Here is a 19,864-nt window from a genome sequence, read left to right as displayed (position 1 = left end):
TAATGCGTCGAAACTTAGTGGTATCGGCGAGGATCTCGTCGATTTTTTGTCTATATTCGGTAGTCTTGATAAGTACTAGGGCTGCGGTCTTGTCGGCTCTCCTGACGGTGATGACTTGTTTTCTCTCAAGCTTTTTGTAGCAGCATCCCCAGACAGCGATCGACGATGTCACTTTTATAAGTTCCTCGGTCTGTAAGGGCTTCTGCTAAGAGGAGAGGTTGAAGGGCGTCGGTGGTGTGTACATTCCCAAGGCTTTCTTGATTCAGTATCGTCTCCGTAAGATATTCTATCTCCATCCTTTTATTAAGGGGACGGGGGCAAGAGATGAAGTGGCAATTCAGGCCTTTCTTGAGTATGTCCTCTTCTTCAGGGGATGGGGTGTAGGTGGTCAGGTTAATATCTTTGTCATGTTCTTGCGGCAGGCGTATTTTACCTCCATTAAGATTAATTAGTTTTCTTGTAATGGTCTTCTGTTTCTTCAGGGCGTCTTTCTCCTCCATACGTTTCAGGCAGTCGAGGATGTCTTGATGGTGCTGCACTGGTGTTGGGAGGGCGTTGCTGCTAGTGCCATCATTATTATCCCCGGCATCCGAGGGCTTTTGCTACTGAATCATGAATCTTTTTGTACTGGTTCTGTGCAAGTGCCAGACATTCGCTTGCTATGTGGTTTATGGTTTAGTTTTTCGTATTGCACTTCCTACATATGGGAGAGATGTTATTTCCATCTATCGTTCTTTGGACACATCTGGTTCTTAGGGCCTGATCTTGTGCTGCTGTTATCATTCCTTCAGTTTCCTTCTTGAGCTCTCCCCTCAGTAGCCATTGCCACGTGTCATCGCTGGCTAATCCTTTAGTCTGTCTCGTGTATTGTCCGTGCATTGGTTTGTTATGCCATTCCTCTGTTCTGCTTCGTCTTTCTCCTGTCTCTGTATATTTGTGGGCCTTCGTCTACTTTTATCAGTCCTTCTTCCCATGCACTCTTGAGCCACTCGTCTTCACTGGTCTTCATATATTGCCCCAGTGCTCTGTTCTCGATGTTGACGCAGTCCTCTATGCTTAATAGTCCCCTCCCTCCTTCCTTTCGTGTTATGTATAGTCTGTCCGTATTTGCTCTTGGGTGTAGTGCTTTGTGTATTGTCATATGTTTCCTCGTTTTCTGGTCTATGCTGCAAAGTTCTGCCTTCGTCCATTCCACTATGCCTGCGCTGTATCTGATTACTGGCACTGCCCATGTGTTTATGGCTTTTATCATATTTCTGGCGTTGAGTTTTGACTTGAGTATCGCCTTGAGTCTCTGCATATATTCTTTCTTGATCGTGTCCTTCATCTCTTGATGTTTATATCCCCTTCCTTCCATTATTCCCAGGTATTTGTATCCCGTCTCATCTATGTGTTTGATGTTCCCATCTGGTAGCTTTATCCCTTCAGTCCTTGTTACTTTGCCCTTTTGTATGTTGACTAAGGTACATTTTTCTATTCCAAACTCCATCCTGATGTCCCCAGATACAATCCTTACAATCTGGATTAGGGTGTCTATTTCCTTGATGCTCTTACCATACAGCTTGATGTCGTTCATGAACATCAGATGGTTAATTATTATTATTATTATTATTATTTTTTTTTTTTTTTTTTTTTTTTTTTTTGCTCTATCACAGTCCTCCAATTCGACTGGGTGGTATTTATAGTGTGGGGTTCCGGGTTGCATCCTGCCTCCTTAGGAGTCCCATCTCTTTTCTTACTATGTGTGCCGTTTCTAGGATCACACTCTTCTGCATGAGTCCTGGAGCTACTTCAGACTCTAGTTTTTCTAGATTCCTTTTCAGGGATCTTGGGATCGTGCCTAGTGCTCCTATGATTATGGGTACGATTTCCACTGGCATATCCCATATCCTTCTTATTTCTATTTTCAGATCTTGATACTTATCCAATTTTTCCCTCTCTTTCTCTTCAACTCTGGTGTCCCATGGTATTGCGACATCAATGAGTGATACTTTCTTCTTGACCTTGTCAATCAACGTCACGTCTGGTCTGTTTGCACGTATCACCCTATCTGTTCTGATACCATAGTCCCAGAGGATCTTTGCCTGATCGTTTTCTATCACTCCTTCAGGTTGGTGCTCGTACCACTTATACTGCAAGGGTAGCTGATGTTTCTTGCACAGGCTCCAGTGGAGGGCTTTTGCTACTGAATCATGCCTCTTTTTGTACTGGTTCTGTGCAAGTGCCGGGCATTCACTTGCTATGTGGTTTATGGTTTCACTTTTCGTATTGCACTTCCTACATATGGGAGAGATGTTATTTCCGTCTATCGTACTTTGAACATATCTGGTTCTTAGGGCCTGCCTGATCTTGTGCCGCTGTTATCATTCCTTCAGTTTCCTTCTTTAGCTCTCCCCTCTGTAGCCATTGCCATGTGTCATCGCTGGCTAGTTCTTTAGTCTGTCTCATGTATTGTCCGTGCATTGGTTTGTTGTGCCAGTCCTCTGTTCTTTCTGTCTTTCTCCTGTCTCTGTATATTTCTGGGTCTTCGTCTGCTTTTATTAGTCCTTCTTCCCATGCACTCGTCTTCACTGGTTTTCAGATATTGCCCCAGTGCTCTGTTTTCGATGTTGACGCAGTCCTCTATACTTAGTAGTCCCTCTCCCTCCTTCCTTTCGTGTTATGTATAGTCTGTCCGTATTTGCTCTTGGGTGTAGTGCTTTGTGTATAGTCATATGTTTCCTGGTTTTCTGATCTATGCTGCGGAGTTCTGCCTTCGTCCATTCCACTATTCCTGCCCTGTATCTGATTACTGGCACTGCCATGTGTTTATGGCTTTTATCATATTTCCGGCGTTGAGTTTTGACTTGAGTATCGCCTTGAGTCTCTGCATATATTCTTTCTTGATCGTGTCCTTCATCTCTTGGTGTTTTATATCTCCTCCTTCCATTATTCCCAGGTATTTGTATCCTGTCTCATCTATGTGTTTGATGTTGCTCCCATCTGGTAGCTTTATCCCTTCAGTTCTCGTTACTTTGCCTTTTTGTATGTTGACTAAGGCGCATTTTTCTATTCCAAACTCCATCCTGATGTCCCCAGATACAATCCTTACAGTCTGGATTAGGGTATCTATTTCCTTGATGCTCTTACCATACAGCTTGATGTCGTCCATGAACATCAGATGGTTGATTCTGTTGTTCCTCTTTTCTTGAGTTGGTACCCGGCATCCATCTTCTGTAGTACTTTTGTCATGGGAAATCATGGCTTACTACGAAGAGTAGTGGGGACAGTGAGTCGCCCTGGAAGATCCCTCTCCTGATATTAACCTCTGCTAGTCTTATTCCAGAGCTTGTAAGTATTGTATTCCAGTTGCGCATTGTATTTTTGAGGAAGCTGATGGTATTTTCCTCTGCCCCATATATTTTCATGCATTCTATTAGCCATGTGTGTGGTATCATGTCGAAGGCTTTCTTATAGTCTATCCATGCCATGCTTAGGTTGGTTTTTCCTTTCCTCAACGAAGATTTCGCAGCCGGTCCTCACGGACTCCTCACTCTATTCCCGCCGCCTACTGTTCTTCATTACCATTTTGTTCTATCAGGAGCTGGTCTTTTGTGCCCCTACCCTTCCTTCTGCAGCCTTTCTGTTGGTGGGGGATGGTGTTTGTCTCCTCTAGGTAGTTGTATAGCCTTTCACTGATGATACCTGTTAGTAACTTCCACATTATTGGTAGGCAGGTGATAGGCCTGTAGTTACTGGCTATATTTCCCTTACTCTTGTCTTTTTGTACCTAAGGATGTTCTTCCTGTGGTCATCCATTTGGGTGCATGGTGATTTGAGATACAATGCTGGAGTTGTTCTGCTATTCGTGGGTGTAGGGCCTTGAAGTTTTTTTTTTGAGCCAGTATCCATGGACTTCATCGGGACCTGGGGCTTTCCAGTTTGGCATTTTCTTTAGTTGGTGTCTGACTGTGTCTGTCGTGATGTCTGTGAATCTTTGTTTTATTCTCTCTGTTTCTTCTTCCTTGACTTCCTGGAGCCATGTTGCATGTTTGTTGTGTGATACCGGATTGCTCCATATGTTTTCCCCAGAGTCTCTTACTTGGTTCGGCTTCGGGAATTTCTGGGTGGTTGTCTTCCCCTCTTAGTTGGCTGTATAGTCTTTTCTGGTTGGTTCCGAATAGTTTGTTCTGTTGGTATCCCTTATTCCTGTTCGTGTACCGTTGGATCTTATGTGCTTTGGCCTTAAGCCTCTGTTTTACATCTTCTATTGTGTTGTTTAATCCCCTCTCTTGTACTTTGTATTTCTCGTTGAGTTCCTCCCTTGTTTTCTTGCTTCTTAGCCTTTTTTCTGCCATCTCTTTCAGTTTACTCAAGTCAGATCTCATCACCATGATTTGCTTTTCCAGGCGCCTTTTCCAAGGAGGTTGCTGTTTTGGTTGCTGTTGGGTTGGTTGTGCTGGTGGTGTTGGTGTTCGAATTCCCATCAGTTCTGCTACTAATCTTGCTCCTGCATATGTCAAGTTATTTGTTTCTGTGATACTGGTGGTCTGTATTATGCCCAGTATTTCATTGACCTCACTTGTTTTCTCCCTTAATTTCTTGGTGTTGTAGGCTTTCATGGAGGGGATCTTTGTTCTCTCTGTATCTGGCTCCATCCATTGTCTAATCTTTTCTACCCATTCCGTCCTCTCTGTTACTTCGTCGGTGTTTCTTCGTGTGTCGTTGTTTGATACCTCATCCTCCCTGTCGTCTTCTGTGGCATCGTCTCTCAGTTCGTCTTCGTGTAATTCGTTGTCGTGTGACATTTCCCTTTCCAGTTCTTCTCTTTCTGTTGGGGAGAGCCAGTTCTTTTTCTTTATGTTCCTTGCTTGGTCTGCCAGCCTCTGCTCTGTTTGGGGGGTGTTATTCCTTTCATTCCAGATGTTGACCAATCTCCTTCTATATCCTCTCTCCGTCGGGTTGCTTCTGATGTAGCATCTCCATATTTCCTTATTTTCTTCTCTTGTCCATTTCTTCCTTTTTGCCTCTGTAGCTCCAATCTCAGGCTGTTGATTATTGTCGTTGTGGTGATCAGTTGCTGGATGACGACCTCCAAGTACCTGACCGTCTTCCCCTTCAATTGGTTGAATACCTGGTTGCCGGTACGAAGCTCCTCTGTTGCCAGAGGTTCCATTTACGTCGTTGTCGTTTAATCCTTCATTTCTTTCCATCATTGCTGAGTTTTGCTATTTAACCCATAGCTGGACCCTACCCCATCAGGGATAGGTACTCATTTACAGCTGAGTAGACTGAGGAAATTATGGTAAAGATCCTTTCCCAAGGAATCAACGCCGAGGAGAGCGGTCACCCATCCAACGACTGACCAGAGCCAGTGTTGCTTAACTTGACTTAAGTCTATTGACGACCTAACCCACTCCTCCACGGCGCCACATTATTATTATTATTATTATTATTATTATTATTATTATTATTATTATTATTATTATTATTATTATTATTATTATTATTATTATTATTATCGATCCACTTAAGCCAACTGGAAAGTTATAATTTTTCTGTGTATTTATCTCTTACAGAGCTGGTTATAAGGTGACTGTGATTGATACTTCCGATCCAGACTGGTGGCAAGGCAAGTGCCTTGGAAGAACTGGTTATTTTCCTTCTAAATATGTGACCAGGCTTAATTGTGGTGAGAAGCCATTGCAAGTGACCCATAATCTCCAGGTCACAGATGGAGACAATGGTATTAAGTTACTGCGGGACCAGGTAAGTTAAACCTTTCTTGATGGTATAATGACTGTGGTTCATGTCCTTTTCCCTCTCTACTTAACCTGTAGTCTTTTATACCTAAGTTTCTTTGTTTTGGTAGAGTTATTCTTTACCAAGCACACTTTCAATCATATGTAGGATTATGGAGAAGTAATATGGACTAGCTGATGCCTGGAAGTATAGCAGCAATAAGAATACAACAGTGACCATTTGGTTTAGTGGAAATGGGACAAAATCTATTGCCCCTCCAATTTTTTACTTTCATAAGTAGACTTTAGATGATTTGATTTTTTATTATTTCACTCACAAGTCATATTTTCACATTTTATTTGATCTAATCCTGTGTCAGATGAATAACACTATGTGCTAACAAATTGTCGGTAATTATTTAGTGGCTATGAGTAATACCGTAGCAGTGGCCTTTTTTTATAGAGTGCAATGACTGTTATTTAAATAAACGATTAAAGAATAATCTGTTTAGTTATCTTATACAAATACTTAATTTGCTCTTACTCATTGGTTTCCGAATGTTCCAATCAGGTGTTTTTGTGTCATGAACAGATTTGTGCATAACGAAACTAAAATTTTGTGGTATTTGAGTAACTAGAAAGTTTTCCGTATGATAGAATTATAGGTATAGTATCAATGTGTTATGAAATCATATCAAACAATTACTATGGTGCCAAACAAATATATAGTTCCATTTTCTTTAACCAGGAGACATTGTAAATTGAGGAAAATAGTCATGGCTGTGAAAAGGACAACAATCAAGTTGGAGAATGCTCCTTAAACTTTTCATTGACCATTTCCTGAGGCTACCCTAGGCATTTGTATCGAATGTCAGCAAGAGAATTACAACCACAGATTCTTTTAGAGACTATGGTAGGCCAATATTAGCCATTGCTCTTTCCTCTCCAGAATTTAAATTGAGAGAATTCTAATGTACAGTATTACAGATTACCCTTTCCAAACTCACCAGTCCTCTTGAGTATTGAGGTTTTGTCTCAAGACCCATTCTTACACTGCAATATTTTCTTTCACATCTTGCAGCTCAGTCATATATACCAACTTGAATTCATAGCAGTTGCTAACTGGCAGGAAGAGGCACTGGAAGGTACTGTTATTATCTTGCCTGAGGAAGTAAAGTAGCAGGAGAACTTTTCAAAGACCAAAGATGTTTGTTTCATCCCTGTGGAAACCAGCTGTTGGGGTCTTGAAGATGTTATTAAGTTTTGGGCTAGCATTCCCCTTGGAAAGAATGATGGAGTCCAGGGAGAGTTTTCAGGCTTGGTCTACTCCATGGATGAGAGTGACCTAGGAACTGATTTTGTGAACACCTGCCTTCTGCTGTGGTTGGCTGTTGGTGCTGTAGGTGATGAAATAGATTAAGCAATAACAAGGAAAGCAGTAGCAGAGTCTTGAGAGATGTTTACCCTGGAAATTGTTGTGGGCAATCATGATCACCATTTGGGAACAAGGAGCCTTTAACAACCACCACATTCTTCTTCTTAGGAGCGGGAACAGCTGAAATCTTCCATGTATGGCTCCTGCAGATCAGTCAGTGGTAATCCTTTTGAGGAAAGGGTCAAAATGAGTATGCCAGTTGACCTCCTTTTAGAGGAAAATTGAGGGAATGAGACTCCTTTCCTATCACCTTTATAGATCTCTTTTAGTAGGCACTCATCTGCAGAAACTCTCAAAGTTGAAAGACAGATTAGAGCAAAATCCCTCTCATGTGAGGTAACCTCGACAAAATTCAGTCGCTAGATAAGGAGGTGATTATAGATAAAAAATAAAGCTTCAGTAGAAAGTAATTGGCTGTGCCCCAGCTTGACAACCACATCCCTATTGCTCAGAATTCAACAGGAGGAGGATGTTCCATCTTCAGTCTTAGCCTTGGGAATCTATTTAGAAAACAGATCATGCCATGCACTGGATAGACTGTCCTTCCAATTCATCAATCCAGCCCAATACCAAGAAGAATGGGTTGGAGACTTTCTAGAATTGATTGTTTAAAGATGGATATTTTCACGATTCTGTATACCAAAATTGTAGGACCTTCTTTCATTTCATATGGTAGAAGAAAGTTTGTCAATTCCAAGTCCTATGATTTGAATTGGTCAGCATCATGCAGTTTTTCACCAGAATTTTAATGCCAGTAACTCTTGGGATGCTGTGCAAAGGAATAGAATAAATATGGCAAAATAAATGGAAAATTCTTTGGTAGGATTTTCCAACCCTTCATCCTCATCACCACCTACTAAAGCCCCTTCATTTAAACTAAGACCTGTGTTGCAGGTTGCCTAGGAGAACAACCCAGTGAAAGTTTCTTTTTGACCAGTGACAACAGAACCTGTAGTTTTTTTTCTGCAAAATTGGAAGAATTTGTCCAGAATTGATAAACCCCAAGCCTACAACAGTTTTTCATGAGTTATATGAACTACGTGGAAAATTTATCCATTACATTTGAAAAGGTTATACTAACTTTCTGCAGCCTAGCCAGAAAATTTATCAGTTTTTGTCAGTAAAGGTGATAGTAACTCAACAGGTAGGAGGACACCAACAGCCTGAGAAGGAGAGTAGAACTAATCCCTCCTACCCCAAAGGTCACTTTGTTTCAGATTCCTCCACAAAGACCTGGGAAGCCTAATTATTGGATTTTCAGGTACAGGCATCTGGTGTTATGAAATGAAGGCTGTCACATAAGTTATTTGAAATTTGAGGCATTTTTAGTTATTTAAGAGAGCAAGGTATTACAAACTCTGAATGTTTTTTTTAATCTGGCCACAGAAACACAAAGTATTGCCCCAAGGTTTTTACACAGGAATAGGCAGACTCAGTATAGGAGATCAGGTGCCACTGCAGAGTTGTCAGTCTGTCGATACATAGCTAAGACTGTGATAGCCATGGGGATAACTGATGGTGATTTTTGTTTGCCACCAGCAGCAACAAGAAGTTACTTGTGTATCATTCATTCTTACCAAACATAACAGCCTTTTTAACCATCACCAAGCACATTCACTCTTTATGATGCACAACTTATAGTAGTCCCCAGGAAATATGGTGAATAACCCACAGCTCTGCTCCTATTCTCATAAAATCCCAAAATTCTTGAGATGAGCCCACTGGAACTGGATTGGGCTGCAGTAAAAACGAAAAAAAATTTTACCTCTTTCCTGAAGGTAACTTGAAAGAGCCTTTTATCCTCTCATTGACTGAAAGAAGCAAGCACTGATTTTTGCATTTGGTGGCCCTAGAGTGTTTAGTAGTTGTGCATCTTACTTTTGTCTTAAGCTTGGATATAGGTAAGCCTAGGATCTTCTGGTACAGTGATTATTTATGACTAGGAAAAAAGTATCCTTCCTCAGTGAGCTGGATGCATAAGAAAAATTCCAAAGTGGCTTCCTCAAGAAGCAGATGTGAACTCAGCATCATCTGTTTCTGCAAGATAGAGGAGAAAAATTAAGTTTATCAAAATATCAATCTTTGGAGGAGCTAGTAGCAGCAGGAATGATAGCCAGAGGAATTATCTGAGTCTTGGGAGCAAAGGCATGACATCCTGAGAAGATAGGCAAGCCTGGAGAGCTGAAGGCTCTGAAACAGCTAGAGAACCCTAAAGAATGCTTGAACCACTGATAGTTATGAAGCTGAGGACAGACCAACCTCACTGGAGTGCTCTTGTATTATTGCTTGTAGTGTTTCCTTGAAATATAGACTTCATTGAAAAGGAAACTAAGCCTGATATATGAAAGTTGAATCCAGAGAGGATTATGAAATGAAAGGAATTAAAGACAGAGTAATGAGAAAGTCAATTCTTAACAACTCTGAATACTTTGGAAGACTGGGCTGTGAACTTGTTTAGACACTTTAAAAAGGGTGGCTAGGGAGATTTACATGCATTGCCCTATGTGGATATGCAGCTCTGCTTTTTTTCAACTATGGAAGTATCTGTGATTTTTTGCATGTGATGGGAATAGGTTTGTATCTTTGTTAGATTGTCAACAACTACATAACAGAGCCTTACCACTAGACTTGAACCCACTCCCTCCCTACTACATAGGACAACACAGTATGGTTTTTATTTTTTAAATATAGTGGTACCTCAACATACGAAAGTCCCAACTTACGAAAAATCCAAGTTACGAAAGCAAATACGAAGATTCTTTTGGCGCTACATACGAGAATAATTCAGGTTACAAAAGGTTGTTGCTGTAAAGTCCCGAGATTCGCCCGGACCACTGAGAACAATTTTAAAACTCGCGCGCCGCCAACTGAGTAGACTCGCCACCATCCTCCCACTCTCCCATTGGTTCCTGATGCTAGTCACCGCTGTAAGATCCTGCTCTCCTATTGGTCAGCATCTACCCCATGTGCTCTATGTATTCTATTGGTAAAAGGATGCTGTAAATTGAAAAACTTTTTCATGCAATACATTTAATAAAAAAACATTAGGTAAAGATATAATAAAGAATAGAAATGAATGGTTTTTATACTGTTTGGTAGTTTCAGTAGTGGAAGAGAGATAATGAAAATGTATGATTACGTACTGTACTGTGTGCTAGGTAAAAGTAGTTGCTTGGTGATCGTTCGCTACTTGTATAGTGTGAATGTAAACAAAAGGTTGGAAGCTTATTTTGTTTGTTTGTTTGTTTATTATAGTTAATGGTTACTTAATAATTATTTGAAATGAGTATGTGCAATGCATTAATAAAAAAATTGTGAATTAGATATCATAAAATATAAAATAAATTCTTCCTCTGTTTTAATATTATATGTTTCATTATAGCTGTCAGTAACTTGGTATCTCCATTAGGTAAAGATAGAATGAAGAATAGAAATTAATTGTTATTATACTGTTTGGTAGTTTCAGTAGTTGAAGCGAGATAATGAAAATTTATGATTGATTACTAAACTGTGTGCTAGGTAAAAGTGGTTGCTTGGCGATCGTTCGGTACTCGTAGTGCTGAATGTAAGCAAAAGGTTGGAAACTTATTTTGTTTGTTTGTGTACGTATTATAGTTAATGATTATAGGGAGTGGCTACAGTTTAGTTGTCCCCGGGTTTCATCTGCTGGGGAATCGGCGGACTAATACAAACAAGATGGCGGCTGTTTGTTTTGGCGCTAGTTTTGAAAACTTGTGTAGTGTTAGAAAACCCAAAAACTTAAAAAAAAACGGTAATGGGGGACCCTATTGGGAACCGGGGTTTTTGGGTGGGGGGAGACATAGACGACGACAATGAACATGGAAAACCACAAAACCCTAGCAGACGAAACCAGTGGCCAACTAAACTGTAGCAGCTCCCTCTACATTCATTCCCCTTTCGGTTAGGCTAACCAAACTGTTCCCCATACTCAGTTTAGTTGGCCACATTTAACGTCTACTAGTTGGTTGGTTCATGAGATGAATAGCCTAGGTAATGAAACTGTCCTCCTACTCTACATTCGTTCCGGGTTCGGTCAGGCTAACTAAACTGTCCCCCCTACTCAGATTAGTTGGCCAAGGTTATCGCCTACTAGTTAATCGGTTCATGAGATGTGTGACCTAGGTTACTAAACTGTCCTCCTACTCAACATTCGTAGACCGAACATATGGGCTATTAGCCTAATAGAACGTTCATGCATGAAATGCGGTACCTGGCCAACTGAACTGATCGTAACCAAACGAACCAACATAACCAAACTTAGGCCGCGTACCCTTACCTGGCCGGGGGGCTTTTCCCCCCTGGACCCCCAGTATAATATGGTAACAGTGATTGCGACCTAACCAAAGGAACCGACCTACCCAGACTTAGGACGCGTGCCCTTACCTGGCCGGGGCGAACCCAGTATGGTATGAACAAAGTGATTGTAACCTAACCAAACGAACCAACCTAACCTATGGCAAGTTCTGTAAGCAAGCATTGTAATGCTACCATTTTACCGATCATTTCATTAACCCTTAAACGCTGAAGGGGTATATTGAAAATCGTCTTCCGTGTGCCGAGGCGGTCTCGGAGTGACCGCGGAAGCAGAAAAAATATTTTTTTCAAAAAATCACAGCGCGCTTAGTTTTCAAGATTAAGAGTTCATTTTTGGCTCCTTTTTTGTCATTGCCTGAAGTTTAGTATGCAACCATCAGAAATGAAAAAAATGATCAATATCATATATAAATAATGCGATATATGATAGCACGAAAACAAAATTTCATATATAATTGTATTCAAATCGCGCTATGCACAAAACAGTTAAAGGTAATGAGTTACTTTTTTTCGTTGTAATGTACACTAAATTGCGATCATTTAGTTATATAACACATTGTAAAACAATAAAAGCAACACAGAGAAAATATTATCACAAAATAATGTATGAATTCGTAACGCACGGACGTAAACAAATATTTGTTTCAAAAATTCACCATAAATCTAAATATTGTCCTAGAGACTTCCAATTTCTTTCAAAATGAAGACAAATGATTGAATATTACTATACTGTAAGAGTATTAGCTTACAATTGCAGTTTTTGACCATATCTGACGAGTTAAAGTTGACCGAATGTCGAATTTTTTTTATATATTTTTATTTATATGCAATTATTTCAGAAATTAGAAAAGCTACAACCTTCAAATATTTTTAGTTTTATTTTTCATGAAATTGCGCACATTTTCATATATAAAACTCTATGAAATGCCTAATATGAAACGGAGCAAATATTCCGAGAATGCGACGTACGCATTTCGGAGATTTGTGGCGGAGAATCCGCGCGCGGAGGGAAGGAAAGTTTTTTTTTAAATTCACCATAAATCTAAATATTGTGCTAGAGACTTCGAATTTGTTTCAAGAGTAAGATAAATGACTGAATATTACTAGACTGTAAGATTTTTAGCTTACAGTTGCGTTTTTCGACCATTTCGGTAGAGTCAAAGTTGACCGAACGTGGTTTTTTTTCTATTTATCGTGATTTATATGCAAATATTTCTAAAATGAGAAAAGCTACAACCTTGAATTATTTATTGTTGTATTCTACATGAAATTGCACACATTTACATATATAAAACTTTATGTAACGGCTAATTTAAAATGGTGCAAACATTACCACAATTACACGTATGATTTTTTTTGGAAGAGTTACTGCGAGGACGTAAAGAAAATGTTATTTTTTTCTTAAATTCATCATAAATCGAAATATTGTGCTAGAGACTTCCAATTTGTTGCAAAATGAAGGTAAATGATTGAATATTACTAGAACATAAGAGTTTTAGCTTACAATTGCGTTTTTCGACCATTTCGGTAGAGTCAAAGTTGACCGAAGGTTGAAAATTTGTCACATCATTTTTTTATATGAAAATATTTCAAAACTGATAAAAGCTACAACCATGGGTATTTTTAATTGTATTGTGCATGAAATTGCGCACATTTCCATATATAAAACTTTATGTAACGTCTAATTTTAAAATGGTGCAAACATTACCACAATCGCACGTATGATTTTTTTCAGAAGAGTTACTCTCGGACATAAGGAAAAAGTTTTTTTCATAAATTCACCATAAATCTAAATATTGTGCTAGAGACTTCCAATTAGTTGCAAAATGAAGGTAAATGATTGAATATTACTAAAATATAAGATTTTTAGCTTACAATTGCGTTTTTCAACCATTTTGGTAGAGTCAAAGTTGACCGAAGGTTGAAATTTTGGCACTTATCGTTATTTATATGAAAATATCTCAAAACTGATAAAAGCTACAGTCATGAGTATTTATTTTTGTATTCTACATAAAAATGCGCACATTTTCATATATAATACTCCATGTAACGGCTAATTTAAAATGGTACAAAAATTATGTCAAAGTGACGAAATAATTTCCGAGATGTGCTTGCGCGACTGCGTAATGATTGTAAACAAAACAACACCTTGATCCGTGAACTCCTAGCATCCCCCAAGGCGCGTGATTCAAGAGTTTTCGGCTGGTAGGCCTATAAGTATTTTTCTGCGAATTTTTAAAAAACTTGTATGTCGACGTAAAATACGTCCAGTCGGCACCCGGGAGACAAAAAATGTCGACGTAAAATACGTCCACTCGGCGTTTAAGGGTTAACATGCGCCGTTACTTGTACGTTCGGACATGACTGGCACCGGTAACTTCTTACGGATATGTAAACACACTTAATATTTGCTAGAATACATGGATTAAAGTCACGTCTGAGTTCATAGTTCAAACACGTGGACTGCTAGCGCACGTGAATGTTCGGATATGGTGAGCAGCCCTGACTTCCACTTGCCAATAAAAACACTGACCTACTATATATTATCTAGTACTTGGTTTCAACCTTAACAAATGAACATATCTTACAGATACATCGATTAACTGACCTTAATATTGGGAGGTGTCAAATCCGAGTCCCTCCCAGAAGTAAAGGCAAGCTTAGAGTTGGAAATCGGAATCATCAGAGTCTTCGGGGCACACGATTCTTCTTTTCTTTCTGGCTGGGATCGTTCGTCACGGCAAAGAATCACAAGGTCCGGTATAGTAACTGGAATGGCGGCGGCAAATTGCACATACGCGGGATACGACGTGGAAGAAGCGGACATGATGAATGTTTATGTGCTGACACAAAGGAACTTACTGAGGTCGAATCATGGTCGGGCAGGGTCGGGTCAGAGAACTACTTACCTCAGCGGAGTGATTAAGGGCCGGGCAGAAGGTGTTGCGTGTCCTGGCCAAGGGTATCGTCACAGTAAAGGTGGTAGAAATGAATAATAGGGGCCTAGCATATAATCAACAGTCAGTAAGATTCTTATAAAAACTGATAATAAATAACGGAGCTCCTACAGTTTAGTTGGCCAAAGGGAATGTCTGCTAGATAATCGGCGGACGAACACAGAAGATGATGGCGGCCGTTTGTTTTGGCGAAAGTTTTGAAAGTCTGACTGGTTGAAGCATGTTCGGGCAGGGTGACTGTCGGGTCCGTGAACTACTTACCGTGGCGGAGTGATTATGGACCGGGCAAAATGGTGTTACGCGGCCTGGGCAACTAAACTGTAAACAAGCCTATTATAGTCAATGGTTAATTAATAATTATTTGAAATGAGTACATACTGATTATTTATATACATTTTATTGGCATATTCTAAGCTCTTAGCTTCTTTGTTTTGATGTCAGAATCATAGACTAGGCTACAGTAGCAACTGCTAACATAGGCTAGGCTTATTGATAAGGGACATATGCTAAAGTCCTAATATATGCAGTAAAAATGGGGTTGAACATTACATGCAGTTGAATATTACTCAAGTATGTACAGTATTTTGCCATTTTGGAGTCATATTTCTTCCGTCGGATCGGCGTCGTAACCCTAGAACATGTGTTGTAAGCCTGGAAATAAAATTTACTGGGGTGTTTTTGTAGGGCTTGGAACGAATTAGGCAATTTACATGTACAATGCGGTTCAAGATACGAAAAGCTCAGGTTACGAAGGCCGCCTCGGAATGGATTAATTTCGTATCCTGAGGTACCACTGTACTATAATTAACTTTCTGTTGCAGCAGTGATAAAGATTTGTGTATTTCCAGTTAGATTTTACATTTGTAAGTTTTATTTATCAGTTCAGCTTATGAATAATAATAGAAGTAATGGAGCTTGAGTTCGTTGACTGAAATTATTTTTGGCACTTATTTTGGCAGATTGTGATCCAGATAGGAGAAGAGGTTGATGGCATGGTAATGATTCGCAATGGAGACAACCAGCAAGGAGTGTGTCCTCTCAAATACTTGCAAGAGGCTTGATCTCAAAGCTGTCACAACCAGAGGACTCCAAAAATTCTTTATTATAAAACACATGTGTTGTGTGTTTCATCTGATGTACTTGTTCACTGAAAATCATAGGCCTTGGTGTGGCCCATAGACAGCAGTGAAATGCACATGGCAGTTCCATGTCATGTTAGATATATGAATTAGGTGACGGCAAAATATATACTACATACAAATGGATACATCCCAGTCATATATACCAAAGTAGTGTACATATATGCAGTGTATAAATGCAAAGAAGCATTTTCACTGGTATATACTTACACTTTTCAAGGCCAGAATACTCTTACAATAGACTCTTTATTAGGAAGACTGGTTAAGTCAATAGAGCTTCATATTTTCCTTTATGATTCCTAATTAACAAAGTGGTTTGAGGTGGAAGATATTTATTATACAACATTTGAAGAAAAAAGAGAGAAGAGAGGCTTTTTGTTTGCAAAGAGGCATAATAAATCATTCTTAAGAAATGATTACTATTGAGTCTTAAAATAATCAATGGTACAATTTGCTATAAAATCCAATTGCTTTCCAGTTTACATCTGGTTTAGCATTTAGAAATATTGAATAGTAGCAACTTCTCAACCATGGTGCATATCAGTCGAGTTCTTATGTTGCATATATGTGAAAAATGTAGCTCAATAGACTTTGCACAGTCTGCAGTTTTTATTCCTCCAGCATGCATATTCACAAAAGTAAGGTGTATCAGAAACAGGAAAGTAACTTTTTTTATTTTGAGAATGTTTTAATTTTCTGAAACTTTCATGTTAGATTCGTAAACATAATGGTAAAAGCAAGGCGTATTGTGTATGTCAATGACTATAGTAAAGAGAGCTGGAGTTTTTCATTTGCAAAACCATACTGGAATAATAACTTCATAGATAGTTAATTACATGATGATGTACTCCATCTGCAACAGCAAAAACATATACTATTTAAATCTAAGTTACAGTTTCATCCATCATCATTATCTTCACCTCCAATGCATGCAGTGCAAAGGGCTTGATATGTAATTTTATAAATACATAATACACCTCCATAGTCTTTAATATAGATGCTAAAATAGTACAAAATGCATGTGAAATGGATGCATGCAAGGAAATTTTAATAATTCAAATGAGGTTCATAGCACAGAGATTATTGGAAACTATAGGCACCAGAGACTATCATGCAGCATCTGATTTATGGTAATTTTCTTGACTAAAGTAATTCATGAAAGATTTATTGGGAATTTTTTTATGTCACTTATTAAAGTGTGTGGCACCTATAAAACATAAATCTCTCACAATAAAACAGAGACTAGTTCCATACTCTTAACTGCATGGAACATCAGCATATTTTATTTGTATGTTTTGTGATGTATAATTGTCAAGATTAAGCTCAATGATCTTTGCAGGAATCAAGTTCTCTTTTATGCAAGATTCTGGTATAGTTTGTAAAGATTACATGGAAATTAGGATCATGATAACCAGCTCTTCATGTACACAGGAAAATTTATTCATTCAAAGTAACAAATTGCCTCATTGTAAATATATAATTAGTACAAGCATCTTTGCATACTCCTCTTACTTATCATTTTCTTGCAAGTTAAAACCTTTCAGTGTTGTCAGTTAATTTTACCAAAGCAAAGCCTTTTGTTTGACTTACAAATACTCATGAATTGCCAAATGGGTTTTTGCTGGTAGCCTAACAAAACTACTGTTTTTATTATTTAAACCTTCCTAAAAGAAGAGGGTGAAAGTTGTATGAATCATAAAATTGTTTATGCAATGTCATTTCAAAGAAAATTACTAGTTATTACATACCAATGGGAACTTTGCCATGAAACTGTAAAGGCCAATTTGCATTTGCCATTATGTTGACATCAAAACAAATCCAGACCTCTTGATGAACATTTTACCTAAAACTAAATTTTGCTTTGTTTTAAAAGCAATCTATATTAAGATATACTGCATAAATGTATATTCTCATATTCATACAAAACAGGTAACTATTTTCTTACATGCATACAGCCAAAGATATACATGATATTTACTCCAGCAAAGACATTGTTTCTATGCACCTATAAACACAGGCATGTGAGTAAACATGCGAGAGTGCATACATATCGGTGTGGCTAGAAAAGGACAATTGTACAGCTCAACCTGGAAAACTGAGCTGATTTCTGGTTGAGTTTTGCACCCATATTCATCGGACATGTTATTTGTAAAAAAAAAAAGATAAATAAATAAAAATAAAAAGGGTGATGACAAAGCCAGTAACATTCATTCCTGAGCATTAGTTGTTGTTGTTGCTGTTGTTGTTATTGTTTAGCTCTTTTGCACACGACATATTCTCTGCACTTTTTTAAGGTGATCACGATACATGTTTGCACAATGGGAAATCTTCTGAACAGTAGGTTTCCTTTCACTTGGAAGATAGAAAGCTTGCTAAGTTGCTCTCACGTACTACATGCAGCACCAGTGCCCCAAAGTGTCACTCTCCTAGATCCAGAAATCCCTCAAGTTATCTCTGCATAGCACTGAAGAACTCAGTGTAGTACTGTATTTAATTTCTTGAAACATAAGTGAAATCCTGAAAATCTAAAATACTTACGATGCATAAGAAGCCCATGAAAAGGAAAAGTGCAACTCTGACAATTGTGGAAGTGAGTGAATTTACAAGAAATGCAAACTTTCTACTTGTCTTTCATATGATTGCTATTTAAGACTGTATCCAAGTAAACTCAATATATTACTCTGTAACAACAAATTTTATATGACCAAACACATTCAAGATGCAGTTCGAAAATGGCAGAAAAAAATTTATATTTTCAGTCCTTCCAGTAGACATAATATATGAAATCATACAATTATGAAGTGTAATTAGGTTGTGATACATTAAAATTAGGTTTGAAGTTATGATGAAATGTAATGTTTAAAATGCTATAATGTAATATACTACTAACACTTATGTAATGTTCAGAAGCAGCCTAATTATCTATTCCATCCTGTACCAGTAATATAATATTCTGGTTTAGATATCACTTCATTACACTAATTTATATGCTAGAATGTTTACCTTTTGTAGTTTCTTATCAGATCATTTTATTTTGAATTTGTTAGCATTAAGCACTTTTAGAATGTTTTTGGTCATTTATCACTGCTTTTATAACTATGTAAGTAGATTTATAAATTTCATGTGAAACTCTCTATCTTCACTGATATTACATGCTTTACATCCAGAAATTCTTGTGCCTAATACGCTATTGTTTATGAAGGCTTACAGTTACAAATATGGATTGACAAATAGGAAAGGAATATTGTATCTACACTATTTTTAAAATGTATGTAAGGAGCAAAAATGATGCTGGGTATTCAAATGTATAAATAGCATGCTATAAACTTATGATTAGTATCCAAGACAGGATTTACTGGTAAATATATAAAATTGTTTTTTTATGGTTATGATATGTAAAGCTAATTGTAATTTTCCTCAGATTTCTATATATATATCAAATTCTTTATATTTCTAATAAAACACGAATATTAGGTGATAAAGCTATAGGTGAGATGAGAGATAAAAGAAGAGCAGATTTATCATTAACTGTATTAGTCATATCACCCTGATCCCAGGTACAGTAGTTACCTAACTCTTTAAACTCTGTGACCTCTGATATAGTTAAACCTTTAATAAGTTGCCAGTAAGTAGAGTGAAGTTGCACTTTGGTCGTCTTATACCTTCCCTCAGTTCCTGCCATTTCCCTCGAACCTTTTTTTATGCCAGACATGTTGCAGTGGAAAATCTATTTTCAATACTAATCTAACATTTTTGCACTATCCTATTATTACTTGGAGTGTTATGGCAAGGCTTGTAGTAGCCTTATCTCCATTAGCAAAGGCAAAATCATTATTTTAAAAAAATCAACTGGCAATAATTGTATTTTTATGTTTTTATGATGCCTTTGGAGAAGGATGAGATTTTGGTAATCCACAGCATGATAATAATGCAATAAGGTTTATACTGTATTAGCTTCTGTGGAAAAAATTATTTAATTTTCAGTAATATGTAAAATCAAATGAATGTTTGTATTAAGTTTCATTTATTCAATCCCTACTTCACTGAAACTTTTTAAATAAAGCAACCACAAATATTCAGGTTTTTAAAACCTTTTCTGATGAGATGGGGAGGACAGGGAATGTGATGAATTCTCTTCAAAATATAAATGGTATACATACGTATGTATACATAAATTTTGTAATTTTATATTATGAAGTATATATTTAAGCCTTTATTTCAACTTCATCAGTGTTTCTTCACACTGTTTGGTAAAACAAACAATGCTAATGCCTGCAG

At 37.9% G+C, this 19,864-nt stretch overlaps 1 protein-coding gene across 12 annotated transcripts in view; it reads left to right on the top strand.

The window, feature by feature from the left end:
- The window catches only part of LOC135212740 (SH3 and cysteine-rich domain-containing protein-like), a 635,516-nt gene extending 615,855 nt beyond the window's left edge, over positions 1-19,661 (top strand). For all 12 annotated transcript variants that reach the window (XM_064246459.1, XM_064246455.1, XM_064246457.1 and 9 more), the window contains 2 exons: positions 5,559-5,748; positions 15,407-19,661. In XM_064246459.1, the coding sequence (XP_064102529.1) occupies positions 5,559-5,748; positions 15,407-15,508 (292 nt within the window). In that variant the 3' untranslated portion in view covers positions 15,509-19,661. The remainder of the gene's footprint in view (positions 1-5,558; positions 5,749-15,406) is intronic.
- Positions 19,662-19,864: the final 203 nt, after the last annotated feature.

Source organism: Macrobrachium nipponense, chromosome 41, assembly GCF_015104395.2.
Source record: "Macrobrachium nipponense isolate FS-2020 chromosome 41, ASM1510439v2, whole genome shotgun sequence".
NCBI classification, from domain to species: Eukaryota; Metazoa; Arthropoda; class Malacostraca; order Decapoda; family Palaemonidae; genus Macrobrachium; species Macrobrachium nipponense.
Note: the sequence above shows the minus strand (reverse complement) of the source record. Positions and strands in the feature narration are given on the sequence as shown.